Source organism: Enhydra lutris, unplaced genomic scaffold, assembly GCF_002288905.1.
Source record: "Enhydra lutris kenyoni isolate GAN:26980312 unplaced genomic scaffold, ASM228890v2 scaffoldscaffold5, whole genome shotgun sequence".
Classification (NCBI taxonomy): domain Eukaryota; kingdom Metazoa; phylum Chordata; class Mammalia; order Carnivora; family Mustelidae; genus Enhydra; species Enhydra lutris.
The window spans coordinates 5,151,883-5,172,806 of record NW_019154089.1 but is presented as its reverse complement, the minus strand read 5'-3'; the positions used below and the strand labels follow the sequence as shown (position 1 = coordinate 5,172,806).

At 54.5% G+C, this 20,924-nt stretch overlaps 1 protein-coding gene across 4 annotated transcripts in view; it reads right to left on the bottom strand.

Moving 5' to 3' along the window:
- Window positions 1-15,562: 15,562 nt before the first annotated feature.
- The window catches only part of LOC111141291 (core histone macro-H2A.1), a 73,190-nt gene continuing 67,828 nt past the window's right edge, over window positions 15,563-20,924 (bottom strand). For all 4 annotated transcript variants that reach the window (XM_022493745.1, XM_022493742.1, XM_022493744.1 and 1 more), the window contains exon 9: window positions 15,563-16,321. In XM_022493745.1, coding sequence (XP_022349453.1) covers window positions 16,156-16,321 — 166 coding nt within the window. In that variant the 3' untranslated portion in view covers window positions 15,563-16,155. The remainder of the gene's footprint in view (window positions 16,322-20,924) is intronic.

Sequence of the window (20,924 nt, the reverse complement as noted above, 5' to 3'; positions counted from 1 at the left end):
AGCTGCGTGCAAGCTGGGACCTCTGGGCGGGTTTCTGGAATGGGAGGGGACCCCCAGGGGAAGGTTGACAGCAGAGCAATCCAGAAAGTGGCCACTGAAGTCAGGCAGACCTGAATTCAGGTTCTGGCTCTGTCAACTTGCTTGTGATCTCGGGCAAGTTCCTTAACTTCTCAAAGCCTCAGTTTCCCCACCTGTGAGAATAGGAGTAACAATAGTCTGTGTTGCTGCTGAGGGCCTTGCGGACAGGGCCCAATGCATGGTGAGCAGACAGGAGAGGCTACCTGTGGTTGCCATTGCTGTTCGTGTTGAAGGTACCCTGGAGTCCCAGGTACTGGGTGGTGGTGGCTCTGGTCAGAGTGACAAGAGGAGAGTCCGGATGAAAGAGCCCAGGCATTTTGAGTTTTGGTGTAGAAACTGAGCAGCTGGTGTTGGTGTGGTTGTGGCCCTCCAGCTCTGGGAGGAGGCCATCTGTAGGCCCAGGGGATGGTGACTTCTCAGCTGAAGGGGAATGACCGCTCCCCGACAGCTCTCTCTGGAAACCTGGCAAGTGAAACCCATGCTCCCCACTCTGATTGGTTGGTGTGCCCCGTCCTGCCACATGAGTCCTCCTGAGGGGCCAGGGAAGCTGCTGTCAGGCACCCATGCCTCCATGTGACTTGGCTTTGCGGTCTGATGCTCTTCAGCCAAGTTTCTCCAGGGGCTTCCTGCCTCTTCCCTTGCTACTGGCTGGCGCTTGAGGTGGTCATCTTCATGAGCATGCTTTCCTTCAGGATTATGTCTCACAGCACATCAGGAGCAAAAAGAAGGGCGGGTTATTGTGACTGACATGGAGTCACAACTGTGAGCTTTGTGGCCACACTTTCTCTCCCTTCGGTTGCTTGCTTCAGTAAGTTCTGGCTCTGAGTCCGTGTTCCAGAGAGCAGAAGCTTCCAGAAAGGTGAGAGCCAGCCGAGAGATGGGCACTGTGTGCCGTCGGGGAACCTCAGGGAGAGCTCACTCCACATTAGTGACTGTATAGAAAGCCATACTGGCCGCAGGATCTGTGAGTTTTTCTCAGAAATTCCTTTGGCTTTGGGGTCCTCATGGAGCAAGCACTAAACCATCACCTTCCCCATGGCTTACGGAAGTGAGCCTTCTACTGGCAACGGGCTTTGTTGAGTGGAACTATCTGGTTGTGTGGCTGCACAAGGAGGGGTGAGGGCGGAAGTGGACAGTTTTGGGGGTTTTGCTTTATTTAAGGTCTCAGGAACCTTCCATGAACAGGCCAGCCTTTGTCCATAGAGCGTTTCCTCCCAGGGATCCACACATCCCTGGAAATAACAACCTAAGAAAGCTAATCAGCTCTCTATCCAAAGAGAAACCGAGCACAGATAATTACCACAGCACTGAAGCATTTCAAGGCTGTTAAAAAGAAGGCTGAGGCAGTGACAAGAAGGCAGATGGACTGAGACATTGCTGCCTAGTCCCCAGCACAGACACAGGACTGGTCACTGCTCTGGAGCAGACCCTCTGTCCCCGGGCCTCAGTTTCTCTCTCTGCTACCTGGACATTGCCCGTGGCTCCATCCACTCCAGACTTGTAGCATTCATTGACTCCAGGCTTGAACATGCCTCTAGACCCATGCTTTGCACGGCTTCCCACGGAGGAGTCCTTGATCCATCCAGAAGCAAAGAGAAACTATTTTGTGAATGATTGAAAAAAATTCTCTTAGAGAGTAAGAATTCCATGGGGTGGTTAGCAGGCAGGCCTCAGGATTTGCAGAGAGATAACAAGCATCCAGATAACTCCAGACCAGGATGTGGCAGAGGGATGCCAGCTCTTTGAAGGGGCTGCCAGGCAGCCTCGGCTCGTGCCTGCACTCCCTCCCCGCTCTACCCCTTCCGGAGTGCATAGCCAGAGGGCTCCTGTCCACCTGGCTTCTCGGGAGCCACAGTTAAAAACTACCCCTGCACTTGAGGGTTTGATCTCCCGCAGCAGATGATGAATTGGCCCCAGGCACTGAACCAATTCCCCAAAGCGCTGGAAACATCATAGCCCAACCTCTGTCTGCCATCGCTAACTCAAAGGAAGAAGCAACACTCAGCCACAATGCTGAAATAAAAATAATTCTTTCATAGGTTTGCTGAGCACCAAATTCTAGGTAGGTTTCTGGACCCTAAGATTTTCTCACTGATTTAGGAACCTGCTTGCCTCCCAGGCCTGGGATGCTTTGCATGCCAGTGTTGATGGTTGTGGCCTGGAGTCTAAAAGAGCTGGGACTGAACCCAGCTCCGTGGCTGTCTCCTGTGTGACCTTGGGTAAGTCAATGAACGTTCTTGGTTCCCTTGTTATCAGAAAGAGGAGAATGGGATCTTCTGTGCAGAGCCGTTACGGCACTAAGCTGCCATTTATGGAGTGTTTGCTGTGTGCGGGGGACATGTACCGTGTCGTTTAATATTTGCAGTAACCTCATGGTGGGGGGCGGTGGAAGGGCAGATTATTACTATTTTATAGATAACTTGTAGGCTCTGAGAGACCAGGTGACGCACCCAAGACCACAGCTGGTACACAGCACAGCTGGGACTGGATTCTAGAAGTTGACGTGAATTCCTGCCCTTTAAAGGCCTTGCACACCTTAGGGGCTCAGTAGGCACAAATGAGTGAACAAAGAGAAGAGAGCTGCGTGCGTTGTCTCTAACCCTGACTCCGAGGACCATGTCGGGCCTCGGGCATGAACCCAGGATTCCCATGACCTGGACGCGATGGCAGGCAGGCTGACGGCCACTTGGGGAATGCTCCAGGGCAAGGCAGGGCAGGAGAAGGCCCTCGGGGGTGCCCAAGCTGACTCTTCCTCTTCCTCCTGGGGCAGGCTCGCCTCTCTGGAGACTGAGCCCAGATCCTGGATCCTGGAGGCCAGCACAGGGTTGCTGAGATTTAAGGAGTAAGTTCAAAGCAGAAAGGAAGCTCTCTTAAAAATGAAGGGCAGTGTGAGTGTCGGGGGCCAACGGAGGATGGTTGAGAATTCCTAGTAAAACTTTACGGCTTCCGCATCTCTGCTCCTCTAAATTTTCCCATGAAAACTGCGCGTCTGGGGGGGCCGTCTCGGCTGAGTGAGGGCAGGAGCCACCCGTCAGCCGGGCCAGGCAGGGCTTTCCGGCTTCATTAGTGGCCGCACACGGCCCTGGTGGATGGTGGCCTGCTAATTGGGGGCCACACCACAGGCCCATGGTGGGGAGACACGGCTGGCCGTGCCCTTGGGGGCTGGGATGGCCTTGCTGTGGCCTGCCCGCCCTGCCGGCCGGCATCTGCTCAGAGGAAGCTCCGCTCTTGTTCCGTTTATGCATATTGACTTAGTGGAGTGCAAACACGTTAAAAGTTCACTTTCTCCTTTATAGGAGTCTATAAAAAGGCTCTTAAACTGGAGTCCCAGGGCTTGAGCGAGACAAACGTAGGATCGGGCCTTGGGGAGGGTGCCGTCCGTCCCCCGGCCTCCAGCACAGAGGTGTGAGCCCATTTTGGCCACTGCTTCAGCTTGGAGTCTGGAAGCCCCGGCTTGGCCGGCCCGGCTGCAGAGGACTCGTGCCCTCGGGCGCGGGGCTCCAGATGTTTGGCTTCTGGTGAGTCCCTCCGGAGGGCTGGCCGCCCTTGTGGCCCACTGGGGTGTAAGAGCCAGAGAGGTGGCTTGCCCGGGGCCTGTGGGGGTACCTGAGATCCTGGGGTCTCTAAGCGAGTACAGGAGAGGAAATGTCCCAGGTTCCCCGTGACTGGCTAAGTGAGTTTCGTGATAATTGTCCCTGGTGACTTGGATCCCGAGGATGGCCTGCTGGGGTGAGGGAGAGGGCGGAGGCCCAGGATGGAGTTGTGCCTCTGGAACCACAGAGCCCACGGCAACCCCCCGTCCATATAAAATATTCCCTCTAAAGAGTGACTTGGTAACCAGGTCATAAGCCCTGGGGTCAAGCCTTGGGGGCCGATTTGCAGGCTTTGGGAAATGACTTTTCTCCTCAGTCCTTAGTTTCTCCATCTGTCCAGTTGGGAGCCTGTCCTTGCTCCACCTGCCTGTCTCTTGGGGCGGCCGTGAGGCTGCAGTGGGAGAGGAGTGTTTGGGAATGGTGGGAGAGATCTGTAGAAGGTGGCCCTGGCTTGGGGTTCAGCACCTGGCGCTCCTTGTTCGCTGCACAGCTGACAGATGGGTCAGTGAATGATGCTGTCTCACCCCACGGGCCTAGCTGGTCACCCTGTCCGGCTCACTGGGTCTCAGTGTTTTCCATAGCCGCGGCTTTAGGCAGGAACTCAGGAGCTGGTCCTGCTCACAGGCACACACCCTGGGGTGTCCCCCTGACACCTGCCGTCCCTTTGGTCCTTGCTGACCTGATCCCTGCCTAGGGCTGGGCTCACTGAAGACATTTGGTAGCACATCTGAGGTGTCCATCCATTATCTCCCTACCCGGTGCCTAGGCCTGGTGAGCAGGTCCCTCTGGGCACTGAGGGTGGTGGGGGTGGGGTGAGGGCAGCCCCAGCGGCCAGCAGCAGCCTTCACAGGCCTGTCCCGTGCAAGGAATTCCATACAAGAACCAAGGGCGAGAATGAGCCTCGACCCAGGCTCAGATAGGTCGGAGCTTTCCTGAGAGCAGAAAGTGTTCAAAGCCAAGGGAAAGGCAGAAGGGAGATGGAAACCTTCTGGAAAGAATAGCCAAACCTCTGGGTGCAAATCTCATCAAGGCATAGGAGGTTAACGTGGGTTCTGTCCCTGAGGGGCAGGCTGGCTTTGAAGTCCGAGCTGGTCTTGTCTCTCTACCTTGTGTCAATTCCTTAGTCTCCCTGAGTCCATTTTGTCATGAGTAAGTTGGGGATATGTCACTAACTGTAGAATATCCGGGGGGCTTCAATGCAAGAATGTGAGGCAGCCAGCACAGGGCCTAAAACAGAACTATCCAGTACATGGATATTACTGTTTCTGTCACCATGATTAGCAATCACTGTCTTTATCACTTTTGGTAGCCTAGAACCATTTGCTGGTGGCCATGCCCTGGTCATGCTTTTTGCTCCATACACTAAATTAAATGGTATGAAAAGCTGGGGGTGTCTTTCTGGAGAGCTTCACAGACAGGTTCTAGAACACTGTTACCCAATACACAAGCCACCCACCATGCTGAGCACTTAAAATGTGACAAGTGAAAATGAGGAACTGAATTTTATATTTTACTTCATTTTAATTTAAACAGCCTTATGTGGTTAGTAGCTATCATATTAGCACAGTTCTAGAAGGTTTCCTGCAAACTTGCCTAGCTCTTCTCTGAGCCGTGTTAGTAGCAGATGGAGAAGCGTTTGTCAATAATTCCGGCACCTTCTGCTACATACAGTAAAGACTGGGTTAGAATTGTACATGGTATCGATAACCACCTGGCCAGGGTCCCTTGAACTTGGCCCACATAGAGATAAGCTGGCTAACTCTCAAAAGCGGACCACAGCCCGAGTTTGGGTGTGGACCTGCCATGGCTTCTAACATTTATGGGAATCCGAGCATTAGAAAGTAGTTGTTCACATTTCTTCACGTTTTTGTCCCTGACACTATGCTGCCAGCTCTCTTTTACAGAGAGGAGACCACATCCCCAAGAGGTGGGGTGACTCACCTCGCCCCCGATCCCCTCCGTGTTCCTCAACCCACAGAAACAGAGGAGCAGCCAGTTTTCACACTGGCAGAATGCCACAGTACAGCTCAAGGTCACGGGCTGCGGAGCTGTTCTCCTGGGCAGAACAGGGAGTAGCTTCCCATTTTATAGCTGTGAGAATGGAGGCGCAGAGGGGCCAGAGGACCTGCCCAGAGTCCCCAGAGCCTTGGTCTGTCCGCCAGGGGCAGGGATGGTGCTCAGGGCCTGCTGGTCTCTGAGCCGGCTTCTCCCGTCCCCGGAATCCTTGCCGCCGTGTTCCGACTTCCTGCGGACGCTGCCAGAGTGGACAGGCCACACCGCAGGGCAAGTCTGCACCAATGGGAGCCCGGGCTGGGCCCTGAGTGGGGTGGTCCTGCCTCAGCAGGGCGGGTGTATTGGTGGGGGGGGGGGGGCTGACAGCTGACAGCCTTAATAGGCACATTGTCCCCTTGCTGCCGAGAGTGCCGCCCGGCCACTTCCTCACACGCGGTGCGCTGATGAGCTCATGTCTGAGGCTGCGGGCGGCACAGGGCAGCCGGGCTTGGCTGCAAGGAGGCCCGGGGCTGGCGAAGCCCGAGCGGGCTGGGGCCGGCAGGGTCGTGAAGCAGAACGTTGTAATGAGCGACGCCGGCTGGATTTATGGGGCTGCGCATGTGTGCCTGGCCTTCCTGCGAGGGCCTCCACACGGGAACAAAAACAAGTCCTGGCTCGAGCTCGGCGCGACTGGGTCTTAACAAGAGCCCACTAATTACTGGAAGGCCCCGGCTGGGTCCCCAGCCTGTGGTGGAGCAGAGCTCGGGGCTGGTTCCTGTGTCAGCGGTGGCTGTGCCGGGGTCCTGGGTCTCTACTAGGGAGGCCCAGCCGGAAGCCTAAGGCCTGCCTCTTACTGACAATGGCATTGCATAAGCCGCCGACCTCCTCCTCGCTTCTCCTCATCTATAGAATGGGGAGTGTCCCCTTGGAGGCCACTGGGAGACAGCACTAGAGGACAAGCGAGAGCTGACTTCACAGTTTTCCATTCCTAGTTCCAAATCCTGGGTCTGCTAGCTTCTGCTGCGCGGCCTGGCCAAGTAACTTGACCTCTCTGAGCCTCGCTCCCTCACCTAGAAAACAGGGATCAGAATGCTCATTTTGTGGGGTTGTGAGGAGGATTTGACCGGTGAATGCACACTGACTCCTTAGTGAACCGGGCGCTCACGCTACTGCAGCTTCTCCGTGCACGGTCCCATCTGGCTGTGTTGTGTCTGTTGTTTTCTGCCCTGATCGTGGAAGTGGCAGATGGGTTCTTGAAGGCCCTTTGTTGTTGTGACTCTGCCACTGTCCCATGGTGTCTGGGCAGCAGAGGGTCAGACCCATTCTGTCAGGGATCTGTGTGTCCCTGGTGCTCTTTCTGGTGGTACAAGGGCCCGATAATGCTTGAATCCAGGCCTTGGGCATAGCAGGCAGCAAGACTTGGCTCTCCTTTCCTGGGACTGGGGCTGTGAGAAGAGGATTCCTGACTTGGGCTTGTGTGCTGGGCCATCAGGAAATGCCGCTAGGGGCCCACCAAGGACACCTGTCCTGGGCCAGTACTCTTGCCTGGAAATTCTGTGCGTCCATGCTCGCTGGCATGAAGGCAAGGAGCCCTTGGCTGCAGAAACTCAGAGGTCTCTCTTGAAAGCATTTTCTACCATTTTCCCTGTTTATTAATATCGTGCATTTAGCATCTAGCCAGAATGTTCCCGTGACCACTCCCTTTTTGAATCAAGAGCCAAAGAAAGCAGAAACACCAGATGCCATGAGATCCGGACTGTGGTTAGCAGTGTGGCAAGAGTGTGCTGAGCTGGGGCCTGGTGCCAACATCAGACTCCACTCTGAAGCCACCGTGTGCCCATATGAAGCCAGAGAGCCAGCGGGGTGGTACCCCTGGCTGACTCGTATAGGGCTGGAGTGTCAGCAGTGATCATGTTCTCCCCAGTCTCCTCACTGCCTTCTCTGGGTCAGGCGCTCTGCCTGGTGACTGGTCTTCGCGGTCCTGCGTGGTCCTTCGTGGACTCTGCTGGAGCGGTAATTCATGTAACCACTGAGAGCATGGCCCTTCCCGTCCTAGGCCCTGGGGGCAAGGCGCTGAGGGTGCCATAGAGGGCAAAGGTCCTGATCCCTGGCCTCGTGGAGGGCAGGGTTTCCTTCACTTACTGCTACGTGCCCAGGACCTTGTATAGTGCTGGGCCCAGAGGGCTCAAGGGATCTGTGCGGATGAGTGATACTCCCTGTGTGTTGGGGAGACAGGCTTGTCAGCACTGGACAGCTGTCCAGGAGGCACAGGGCTGTGGCTGGGGAATATGCGGAGCGCACCGAGAGAGGGCATCTAGCCCAGAGTGCGACGGGATCCGGGAAAGCTCCCTGGAGGAGGCGGCGGCAGGGAGGTCTAAGAGCAGAGACATGAAGGGTTGAGCAGGATTACAGACAAACGGTGTCAAGGCTGTTTCCAGCCTGAGGAACTGGCATACACAGAGCCCTGAAAGGAATATGAGAGTGGCCTGAAACAGAATCCGAATCGGTGGAAAGAGAGGCAGAGGTGGGCAGGTGAGGTGGGCGAAGCTGAGCTGCCTTCCTCGGAGCCTAAGCCCGCAGCAACTTCGGACGGCAGCCTCTGAACTTGCATGGGTCCCTCTTCTCTTATCCATTCTGCAGATGGAGACGCTGCACCATCCCCGCAGGGGATGGTGAGGACTGAGCCAGCCGCGTGCACGCCTGTGTCTTGCAGGCTGCAAAGGGCTGAGCAGGTGAAGGCTTTGGGTGCTGGGGTGACTGGGGCCCCTTGAGGCCGGGGAGGGTTCAGGTGAGGGCCCCCTGCCAAGCGATGTCCCTCAGGTGTCACGTCACCTCAAGGCAAGCTGTGAGCATCGCCACAGTTGGTTGGATTTGCCCGTAATTACATTGTAGATGCGCCGTCCGTGGCTGTGGACAAGTGTATCCTACGCACTTTGGCCAAGGGCAAGTTCCCCCCCATTGGCCCACCCCCTGCCCACGGTGGCGTTGACCCTTTCCGGGATGGGCCGGAGGGCCTGCTGAGCTCTCTCTGGGGCTTGGGCGGTTGCATCGAGATGGACACCAGAGGCAGGACCTCCATGGGATGTAACGAGGAGCTGCCGGGGTTCAATTATGCGCCGGCCGCGGCGCTGGGCCGTGTGACTGACAGCTCATTACCCCGCTGCCATTTTGGGCAGTGGAATTTAATCTCCCAGATGGGAAGCAAATCAATTTGTCCATCCACTGCAGCTGAGCCTGCTCAAAGTCTACCTTAATTTATTCTCTTAAGCTTCAGAAGCCTGGCCGTGTCAAGGCAGAGAAATAGCGGCTTTCCCGGCCAGCCCAGGCATGGAGTGCACAGGCGGGCATGGTGAGATGCTGGAGCCTGGGGCCTGACCAGACAGCCGTGGTGGTCGGCGGGGGCCGTGCCGTCAGCCAGGGTCCTGGCGCGGGCGGCTGGGCTCGTCACTGGAAGAGGCGTATGTGGGGATGGGACGGGCATTGACAGCCAAGTCATCGAGACCAAAGTCACCTGCCCCCTGGGTTCAGGGACAGAAGGGACTCCCGCCAGCAAGGCACGTATGATGCGCTTTCGTGTGTTCAAGGTCTGGATTACCCTACGCTGTGGTCATGGGTCTTGTTCTAAGGCTTTGGACACAAGATTTGGCAGGTGTCATTCTGGGACTCTGAGCTTTCTGCCCTCAGTCAAGTGTGGCCAGATGCTTGCAGCCACGGTGGTGACCTTCACCTTGTGATGCTGGGACAGTTTTCAGGGCAATCGGAGGCCTCTTCCCCAGTGATTACATTACCTGTGGCATGCACTCTGGGACCTGTCATGGCTCCCCCTTCACTTTGTTTGCGTGCAGGGCCCCAGCAGACCTCAGAGGGTCTGGCGGTCCCTCCGGAAGGTACTCAAGGGGACTGTTAGCAGAGGTCTGCATTTACACGGCAAAACTGGCCTCTCTGAGGAGAAACGTTGGCAGCTTTGTGGGAGACAGATTTCGGGGTGCTCCCGTTCAAGGTGGATGTTTCTCTGCACGTCCTTCAGTGCTGCATTCTGCTGACACAGGGCTCCGGAATCTTCTAGATGTGTGTGAGCGTGTGAGAGAGAGCGTGAGTGTCAGGGGTGTGGGGGGGTGATCCTCCCTTTGGTGGGAGTAGGGTGTGAGGAGGATGGTGGCTTCCACGGAGAGAGCACTTTCTTTCTGGAGTTGGACAAAGAAGCCCGGCTGAGTTGATTTTTAGAGGTCAGAGAAAGGCCAATCTATTTACACACCTTTGCTGAGGAGCATGGCGGGGCAGTGATGGGGGCCGGGATTAATGAGCAGGTTTATTACCTCCCTGTCAGGAGGGTCATGGGATATTATTTTGATATCAGGGGGCCCCCAGAAGCAAACACAACAGGTTAGATTCTCAATAGAAGAAATGCCGGAGAAAAAGGGGGCCTCACCCCTGGTCATTGAGCGTTTCCCTTTCTTCTCAGCCAGGGCTGGGCCCAGGACCCTCCTCCCACCCCAGTGCTTTCAGGGGGATCCCTCCAGGGCCGCACCAAGGCCAGCTCCCAAGATAACGTTGGACGGTGGCGCCAGGCCTGGAAAATTAAACATCGCGGTTGCTAGTGAAGGAAGCAGCCACGCCAGCCCCCAGCCACTGAGGCCTCTGATGGGGGGAGCCGGCCTGCCCAGGGGCACTGACAACATAGCCTGAGTACCAAGTGAGGAAACTGCCTGAGGACTGCCTGCCCCCGGCCCCCACCGGCCCAGGCGGGTCTTCCAGCCTCAGGCCCCAGGGCTGGACCGGGATTGGCGAGACTGCACGGCAGATCGAAATGACTGTGCATCTCTTGTTTTTCGGTCTTCGCTTCCCGCCTTTTCTCTGTCAGGGCAGACTGTGGCTGTGACCAAAGGTAGTCTGGCTGACCCCTGAACAGGAAGAAGGAATTCTGCCAGATGGACAGAGGCACAGACAGAAAGCCCCACATGCCAGGGATAGGGCCAGGGAGCAGAGGCTGCACGTGGGGTTCAGGTCTGGGCTTCTCAGCCCCCAGCAGACCCTGTGGTTCCCCTAGCTGGGCCTGCAGGCCTATGTGACATCTGACTACTTACCACCCATCCCCTCGTTCCCTCGGCCTAGGAGACCGCGGCCCATCCTAGGAGGCCCTGGCGTCTAGGTCATCTGCTGCACAGAACCTTCCCTGTGCTTCCCTGCACGCTGGGCCAGTGAGCACAGCTCCCTCCTGAGTCCCTGCCTGTCCGGCAAGCATGGCTCTGGGTCTCCCACTCTGCTGGACAGAGGCACTGTCTAATCTGCCTTTACAAGAGGCCTCAATTTGAGGGCTCTTTTAGAGTAGGTACCCAGCAAATCTCACTGGGCCCTAGATTGCTTTAATTACATATTTCTCTTCATTTGTCCTCAAACACGTCTGTTTATGCTGCCAGGGCTGGCCACAAAGGACCTGTCAGTGTATAGGCAAGAAGGCCTGCCTAACCTGGGTGAAACTTCGTGGTGCATATCAAAGGAGAGGCCACCTTTGGGGGTTCAGATAGAGTGGGGAGAGCTTTGTAAAGTCTGACAGCTGGGTTCGAATTCCAGCTTCAGCCCTGAGGGTTGTGTGGCTTTGGGGGAATATGCGTCGCCTGGAGAGAGGTGTGTCGTATTTCTCTCATCTGTAAAATAGGGATAGTGTTACACCGTCGTGGGGTTGCGGTGGGAAGTAGCAGATATGGGTGTAGAGGACCGGTGTGCGCGGGGTACACACACAGGAGTTATTATTATGGGTCACCTGGGTCCCAGTGGGAGCCATGGAGCTGTGTGAGATCTCAGATGCGGGAGCTGAGGGAGGTGTCTGGATTATGCAGGGCAGAGCTCAGCTGCGGAGGGCTGGGACGGCTCCTCAGAAACAAATTGGGGGGTGTTGTCTGGCTGGTGCCATCACCAGATCGCAGGGCCGCGTGGCCCCCAGGTTGCAGAATAATTTCATTTTTGGTAAATTTCATAACTGCCAACCAGTCTTGTGAATAGAGGCACATATACATTTCAAGTTTCCCTCCCAGTTACACCAACCTCTTTTTAAAGTAATGAACTTTTTTTCCTTTTTCCCTGTAAACATGAGGCTGACATCAGAGAACAATTTTTGATCCTGGTTTTAAAAGCTAACTGGGTGGTTTGGACATGATGGGAATCCCAGGCAGTTGGCTGGCCTCTTTCCTCCGTTTCACAGAAAAGAATTTCTTCAATGAGCCTACATTTCAAGGGCGAGATGCACTTTGGATTAGTGAAAGTTTAGAAACATTTAGGTGATTATGGTAAATAATTCACGCAAATCCTGACAAATGCAACCTACTCTTTTGTGCATGTAGAAGGGCGAGCAGAAACCAGCCCCCTTCCTCTATTTGCTTCCCAGTCCTTTTAGCGCCATCTAGTGGAGGATCCCGCTAAACACAAGATTTGCTTCTGTGGTCTGTCCTTCAAAGTTGAAGAAATGCAGTTCACATCTAGAAGATTTTAACCCTGAGATTTTTAACCCTGAGTGTTTTAGTCTCTGAGTTAGAAATACCACCCAAATTGCCAAGGAAATGTAGAAAAAGAAAAACAAAGCTGGGGGCATCACGTTGCCTGATTTCAAGCTCTATTACAAGGCCGTGATCACCAAGACAGCATGGTACTAGCACAAAAACAGACACATAGATCAATGGAACAGAGTAGAGAGCCCAGATATGGGCCCTCAACTCTATGGTCCACTAACCTTCAACAAAGCAGGAAAGAATGTCCAATGGGGGGAAAAAAATCTCTTCGATATATGGTGCTTGGAAAATTGGACAGCTATATACAGAAGAATGAAACTCGACCATTCTCTTACACCATACACAAAGATAAACTCTAAATGGATGAAAGACCTCAGTGTGAGACAGGAATCCATCAATATCCTACAGAACATTGGTAGTAACCTCTTCAACATCGGCCACAGCAACTTTTTTCAAGACACATCTCCAAAGGCAAGTGAAACAAAAGCAAAATGAACTTTTGGGACCTCATCAAGATAAAAAGCTTTTGCACAGCAAAGGAGACCGTCAACAAAACAAAGAAGCAACCCACAGAATGAGAGAAGATATTCGCAAATGACACTGTGGATAAAGGACTGGTATCTAAGATCCATAAAGAACTCCTCAAACTCAACACTCAAAAAACAAATAAATCCAGTCAAAGAATGGGCAGAAGACATGAGCAGATACTTCTCCAAAGACACACGAATGGCTAACAGACACATGAAAAAATGTTCAACATCACTAGCCATCAGGGCAATTCAAATCAAAACCATATTGAGATACCACCTTACAGCAGTTAGAATGGCCAAAATTGACAAGGCAGGAAACGACAAGTGTTAGAGAAGATGTGGAGAAAGGGAAACCCTCTTACACTGTTGGTGGGAATGCGAGCTGGTACAGCCCCTCTGGAAAACAGCACAGAGGTTCCTCAGGAAGTTAAAAATAGAACTACCCTACGACCCAGCAATTGTACTACTGGGTATTTACCCCGAAGGTACAAATGTAGTAAAAAGAAGGGGCACATGCACCCCAATATTCATAGCGACAATGTCCGTAATAGTCAAACTGTGGAAGGAGCTGAGATGCCCTACAGATGAATGGATAAAGAAGATGTGGTCCATATATACAATGGAGTATTATGCCTCAAAAGGATGAATACCCAACTTTTATATCAACATGGACAGGACTGGAGAACATTATGCTGAGTGAAATAAATCAAGCAGAGAAAGTCAATTATCATATGGTTTCACTTATCTGTGGAACATAAAGAATAGCATGGAGGACATTAGGAGAAGGAGGGAAAAAATGAAGGAGGGGAAATCAGAGGGGGAGAGGAACCACGAGAAACTATGGACTCTGGAAATCAAACTGAGGGTTTGGGGTGAGGGGATGGGTATTAAGGAGGGTGTGTATTGCGTGGAGCACTAGGTGTTGTCTGCAAACAAAGAATCACAAAGCACGACATCAAAAACTAATGCTGTATTGTATGGTGACTAACATAACATAATAAAGGAAGGAAGAGAAGGGGGAGGGAGGAAGGAAGGAAAAGGAAAGAGAGAAAGGGAGGAAGGAAAGAAAAAAGAAAGGAAGGAAGAAAGGGAGAAAGAAAAAAGAGAAGAGAAAAGAAAAGAAATGAAATACCATCAGAGCAACCCGGATTCTCTCTAGTTGCTGATGACGGTGAGTCCGGGATGGCCGTGGTCGGCATCTTGGCATTTGAATCTCGTGGTGCCTTACAAGCAGTGTGATCATTGGCAGGTTCTGTAAGTCCTCGCAGCCTCAGTGTTCTTAGCTGTAAAATGGCTCTGGTAACAGACACTGCCCACAGAACTATCCCTAGGACAGAAAGGAAGGATGCCCACATGGGGCTCACGACGGCGCGCGGCACGCAGTGAAGGGTCGCTCTTTCCGGCTCCCGTTAGCCCTGATGATTTCTCGTGGCGCTGCGCGCCGCGGGCTCTCCCTGCAGCAGTGACGCTCTGGGGCGAATGGCTGCGGTCAGGCTTGTCCACACATTCTCATCAAGAAGCAGGAAATCTAGACTCGGTAGAGATCTTGGGGAAGAAAGGTAAAGGTTTTAATAACACCTTACTTTTAGGAGAAACTTGGGAAAAATCATCTTTCAGGTTTTCGTTAGTGGTGGTGGCTTTTTCACTGAAAAGCGTGGTTGTGTGATGGCTCAGAAGGTCTATTTTGATTTCATTAGGCCCAGTTTGGAAAGGAAAAATGGTCCTTTACCTCCGTCCATTATATGCGATGTGCTGCATATTTTCTCTTGGTTAAAGTCTGTTTTAGAAGCAGGCACGTCTTTTTAAAGAGAGAAACAGTCTTCTGCATTGTAGGCAAATTTAGATAAAGGCAAACATACCTTTAGAAGGAAACAGTGTCTGTGTTTTGCTGACCGAATATAGGTTAAAAAAAAGTGTAGCTACTCTGGTCCAGCTGGGATCTAACTATAGCTGACCCTTGAACAAGATGGGCTTGAAGTGTGTGGGTCCAACTTAAGCAAGATTTTTTTTTTTTTTTTAAATAAATGCAGTGCGGTACTGTAAATGTGGTTTCTCTTCCCTCTGTTTTTCTTACTAACATTTTTTTCTCCTGCTTTCTGTATTGTAGCAATACAGTATACACTACATGTACAGAATACACTCATCGGCTCTGTTATCAGCAAGGCTTCTAGTCGACGGGACGCTACTGGTAGGTAAGTCTGGGGGAACTCATTAAGTATGTGGATTTTCGACTGTGTGGGGGTTGGTGTCCCTGACCCCCATGTTGTTCAAGGATCAGCTGTCACCTGTATCACTAAATGATAACCCATGGCCTCGAGAAAGCGTTACAAGGTGGCAGCACATCTTGGGGACCTTGGTGGTGGCACCTTACCCTTAGAAGGTCCTCGACAGCAGGTCCAACAGAGCCCCAGCAGAAGGCTCGAGGCTTCGGCAGCTCTATTTGGCAAGTGGCCCAGGGACACTGGGCCCATCCATGAGCCGGGGAGACCATCCATGGGGGGCGGGGGGGAAATGGCAGGAGAGAGTCGGGCTTAGAGTTTAAAGACCTGGACTCAAACACTAGTGCCATTGCTGTCCACATGGTGTTCAGTATATCTGTTTCCTTATCCATGAACTGGGGAGAATACCCCTCCCCAGGTGTCACAAGGCTGGAAGGAGAGACTTCACAGGAGCTCCCCCTCCCAGCCATCAGGGACTGAAGATGCCCCTGTGTCCGGGCAGTAGTGGCCCTGTGGTGCTTTGGTGGAGGCGGGGCGGGATGGGGGAGGGGGTGAGCAGCTGCCTCGCCCTAGCCCCCCAGTCCTGTGATGAGAGGAGCCCACCTAGGGCTCAGGGGCACAGTAACTTGAAACAAGCCAGTCAAAACAGCAGTTTAACATTTTACTAAATCAATTCACACAAATTCCAAATTGCAAATATAATTAAGGACAACAGAGTCTGTTCTGCCTTTTAAATCTTTCATTTTCAAATCCATCATTAAGACAAAAAGTAAACAAAAATTAAGTCGGCTGCAAATTCATGATTTTTCTTCTTGAGGAAAAAAAAAAACATTATTGTAAAAAGAACGCCACTGGGTATACAATAAAGCACCACGACACACGGTTACAAAACAGGCTTCCTGGATTCGGCCACAGATAGAAGACACTGCTCTCCCCGCTGTTCTGCGTCAAGCAGGATTTCATTAAAATAAAACTATAAAATCTCCTAGGTTACACTAAAGTCAGACACGGTCTGGAACACAGTGCTTAACAACAGTAATGCCAACTATCAGTGCTAACGTAAAAACATTTTAGAAGGTCAAAAACAATTAAACTGAAACCAAAACCTTATTTTCCCTAGATGAGCAAAATTGGAAATGAAAGGGTTCCCGCCTCCCAACAGGAGTGAAGGGGGATTTTCGTTCTTTCTTTCAGATCGGAGGCAGGGGCACGGCGCGGGCTGGCTCTGTCGCTCCTCAGCCTAGTTGGCGTCCAGCTTGGCCATTTCCTGTACGTAGATGCCTATACTCTCGCTGTCAAAAAGCACGAAATACACCGTCTTGATGGAAGAGGACATTGTTGACACGAAGTAGCTGGAGATGGCCTTCAGGATCAGCTGAGCTGCTGTCTGCTTTGGAAAACCATTCCTGCAGGAGAGAAAAGCGCTCAGCAACCAGAGAGATGATGACTGCCACGGCCCTGCCTCCGTGCTCCCTCCCTCCCAGAGGCCCCCGAGGCTGAAGCCATGTGCCGTGCTTTGCCTCCTGTTGCCTCAATGCCCCTGGAGGAGGTGGAGGGCTGTGGGGTCCTGTGGCTGCTCGTACACGGGCCTGAGAAAGGCCCGTGCCTGCCACACCCCGGAACGGCAAGCGTGCAGAGAACTGTGACCTTCAGGAGGATGTCCCATGTGCCCTCAGAAGGGACACACCAGGCTTTCTGAGAGCAACCAGCAGACGGGCAGGATCTGCGTGTGAGGCATTAAGTCTCCCAAGGGTAGGTCAAGCTCCTGTTTCTCCTCGCAGCATCACTGTGACTAGTATGGGGCCTGGCGCGTAGCTGTGGGTCACGGTCCGTGGGACAGCGGGACACTAGAGCTTTTCCGAGGGTGTCGGGGGGGACTGTTCTTCATGCACACGGGCAGAAGGGCTCCATCCCTCACATGGGCCTGAGACCTCACAGTGCCAGGGCTGCTGGCCCGGAATGCCTCCCAGGACACACCAGCTCACACCACCCAAAGGCCAGGGCCCAGGGGAGCTGCGGGTGCAGGGAACAACTCCTGGCCCAGGAGGCCTCTGCTTCTTGAGGGGCAGCATCCAAGTCTCCAGGCCAAATGGCTGTGAATTCACACCTATTTCCGCTTGTGACGAATGCCCAGTGGCAACTGCAGAGATAGGTGTGCAGAATTCTCAAGAATTGCAAATGAGGTCTAAAAAGACTGACACCACTTGCTCCAAGGGTGCCTTAGGCTGTTCCTGGTCAACCCTGCAGGCACAGGACCCAGGTGACCCGGGACGGCAGCAGGAACGGAGCAGCTTGCCGAGTCTAGCAGAAATCATGTGGGCTTTGGAGCCGGGGGCCCTGGACTCAGATCCTCAGCAAACAGTACTTGGGGTGAGTCTGGGGCCGGGTTTCATGGGGTTTCTTTGTTCTTTGGCAGGCCTACAACCTTCAAACGCCCCTGAGCGTGGGCACTGGTGGTAGCCCGAGTGCTGGGCCGGCCTGCCAGCTCTGGCTGCACTTCTCCTTCAGATGCGGAACCTGCTACCAGGTAAGAAGTTCTCTATTGCTTAAGGTGCGGGGTCTCTTGTAGCGCTCTGAGCCTTCCTCACTCAGTGTCGGGGAGTTCTGAACCACCTTAGGACTCCAAGCAGCTCAGAGCCACTGGTGAACATCACTCTGGTGACCCACTTTGCATCAAACAGGGCTTTGCCCAGCTTTGAAGATGGATCCCCAGTAACTTCTAGATGCTTCACAATGAAGCTTGTTCTTAGCAGACAAAGGCTGTCTGTCACCCAGGGCACATTCCCAGCCTGTGCAGAGTGGCCTTTGGTGGTAGTGGGGTGTGAGCGATCCCTCACAGCAGGGCCCTCCCTCCCTCAGCCCCACGGCGCGCCCACAGGAGAGCCCGCACACGCCACCCCGCCTGTGAGGCTGAGGGAAGAGCGGCACAGGCGTGCCAGCCAGGGCAGTGCTGTCAGGCCCAGGTTGCTCTGGAGCCGACCACGGGTGCTCGGTCTACCACCAGAGGAGGAAGGGCGACCAGCAGGTGGGAGGGGATGGAGGGGGGTGGAGACCATGCGGAATGAAGGGTTTTGCTGGGAGTGGGGACAACTGGGACCCACATGACAGGTCATTCCCCTCCCACCCGTCATCCCCTCTCAGATCTACAAACTCATCTGGGGAGGCAGCTGTTCTCACACCTGACAGAGAGGCCCTGACAGTTGACAGTTTTCGCAGCATAGGTTGTCCCCAACAAGCACATGTTGGCAAGTGCTTGAGGACCTAAACTTAAGCTTCCGTTTGGGGGAGCGGGTGCTGGGGGCAGGCATCTGCAGTGAGGACATTGCCAGGGTCATGTGTCGACGGGAGTGTTGGGGCAAGTCCACCTCGCACCTGCTGGGGGTGCATGACTGCGTACGGGCTGCCCTTCACCCGGTCCTGCCGGCTTTTGTGCAGATACAGGGTCATGGGGTCACTGGAATAAGGGGTCACCCTTCTGAGTGTCTCCCAAAGAGCAAATATTTATTTTCCTGTTGTAAATTCATCTGCTGCCCAAAGGGGTTGCCAAATGACAGGCCCTCCGTTCATTCCTGGTGAGAAAAGCCTGAGGCAGCGGCAGCCTGCGCCGGTTCCGCAGGAGTGGGGAGCTCGCGGAAGCTGCGGCGGCACAGGGAGGAGCTCCAGCTCCAGGGCTCCAGCCAGGGGAACGCTGAGGGCTGCTGGGCCACGCAGAGCTTCGTGTGTGGACGTGGCTGGTGGGGCTGAGCAGGGCCACGAGGAGTTGATCTCAGCCCTGGAAGTCCGGCTCCCCACAGCAAGGGCTCCCTTCTGTCTGTCTCTACGTCACAGCCGAGGGGATGCTGGGCTCCGGTGAGGATCTGTAGAATGTCCCTGCAGTCTGCTGAGGGGCTGGATGGCTGCAGCCGCCCTCCTCTTGCGCTGGCCCAGCCTGCTGCCCGGAGGCACAGTTCTGTCGGCTGCCCTCACCAACGCTGTGGCTGCTGTGTCTGAGCTGGGTGACAGATGGGGCTGTGCAGATACTCTAGCTCCTTGGCTCTTGCTGACCAAAAGCACATCTGTCCTCCTGCCAGACTCCTGCCCTTTCAGACACAGGCCTTCTCCTCTAGCTTTCTGTCCCCTTCCGCTCTAGACTCCTGAGAAGGGCTGTGTGATGGTCAGTGAGGGAACATTCTTTTCCGTCCCCCTGTATCAACCGTTGTCCATTTTTGCTGGTCTCAGCATCGCAATGGGCTTGTCCACACGCAGGGTGCTGGGCTCCCCCTGGCGAGTCCGACTCAGCAGGTCCAGGAAACGCGCTCTTCTCCTGAAGCCTACGTGGGCATTTTAATCTGAGCTCACACGGTGGGCCCCACGGTGAAGATCCTCTAAGTGGGAGAGAGAGGTGGGGGTCCAAGTTGTCAGGCCTGGCAGGCCCTACAGCTAACAGAACAGGGGCTGCTGGCCGCTCTGAAGCTCACTGCTGGGTACGGGGGAATCGCAGTTGTTTCCAGAAACCCCTCCCGTTGACAAGCCCGTCTCTCTGTCGTAGGCAGCCATAGCCTCTAGAAGGACGCTAGCCATGGGACTGCTGCTGCTCCAGACTGCACAGGCCACCGGTAGGAGCTTTCCTTATGTTCTCAGGGTTGCACAGTGGAGCCACAGTTCAAAGGATTTGTGGCAAAACAGAATGTCAAAGCGGCTGCTCCCACAGGACCGCCACAGGCACCAGGTCCTGTGCCCACACGTTGGGGGCAGCTGTGGCACACGCAGTGGCCCCCCACTCTTCTGGGCCGAGCAGCTGCCCAGGGTGTGAGTCCAGGCCCTGCCCCTGGAGCTTGCTGCCCATCCAGGGCAGTGGGCTGGGGTGTCCACGCACCTGCTGGCCCAGGAGTCTGGGAGTGGTGAGCAAGAGCCACGCAGGAGGTCCTCTTTCAGTCCCGGTATCTAACCAGCGGGAAGTCTTGCAGGGGCTTCAGGAAGGCTCACGGTGTGGGAAGCTGCCTTCCCCCCAGGCCCCACAACAGTGCTGGCCTCTGCACCTTCCTGGGTGCATGGGGCGGCTCAGAAAGCTGCTGGCAGGTCTGCGATGCCTAGTCATTCTAGAGAGAGGAGGGGCCACGGGCAGGCACAGTGTGGCAGGGGCCAGCTTCAGGAGACCAACAGCCCGCAGGGTGTTGCTCCTCTCCCGGCTTCCTGGCTGCTTGTGTTCCCTGCTGGTTGTTTTTCTGTAATGGTCCTCCCAGCTTGGCCAAGCCTTTGGCCTCCTCCGCCAGCTCTGGCCTGTTGCCCCTGCTGACAGTCACTTTATCTGTCTTCTGGAAAAGACCAGAGACCGTCCCCCTCGCCCCAAGCTACAGCAGAGCAAGAGGGGGTTGGGGCTTCCGTTCTGGTGTCAGAGTGGGGTGTGAATCCCAGCTGCCCTGGGGCAGGGGCATTAACCTCTCCAAGCATTGTGGGTAGTTGGGTGCCAGCTGGTGATGCCCGGGGTGCTGCTGCTCCCCATAGGCGGGTGTAGCCTCCTGGCCCCACTCGAGCCCTATGGAGCCTGTTAGGGGCTGCGAGTCCAGTGAGGTCCTTAAGTTACTCTGCAGCCAGTGCTTTAGACCTGGAGCAGACTAAGGAGACGGCTGAGCTTCCCCTGAAGTCATTCTGATTGTCTCGGACAGCCCTTCCCAGTGTCCTGGGCGTCAGCTCCCCTAGACTGGGGCAAGCGGACCACAGGGGCTGCTGTGATCTGGCACCCTTTGGGCCATCCTGGTCAGGGATGACAGGGGCTCCGTATTGGTTGTCTTTCCATCCCACCTGGACGGCAGGGGTTCTGGGCTCACCAGGGCCACATCAGAGAAGAGGGTTTTGTTCCTCCAGCACTGCCGAGCCCCCACCTTTGATGGGGCATCGCCAAGTGTTCCTGTTATTGGGGAGCTCCCCTGTGGGGCTGGCAGGCACACAGGAAGGATTCTAGGCCAGGAGCAGTGTTGAGCAGGTTGATCAGGGATGCTGGAGACTCTCGTGCAGAGAGGCTGTGTCCTG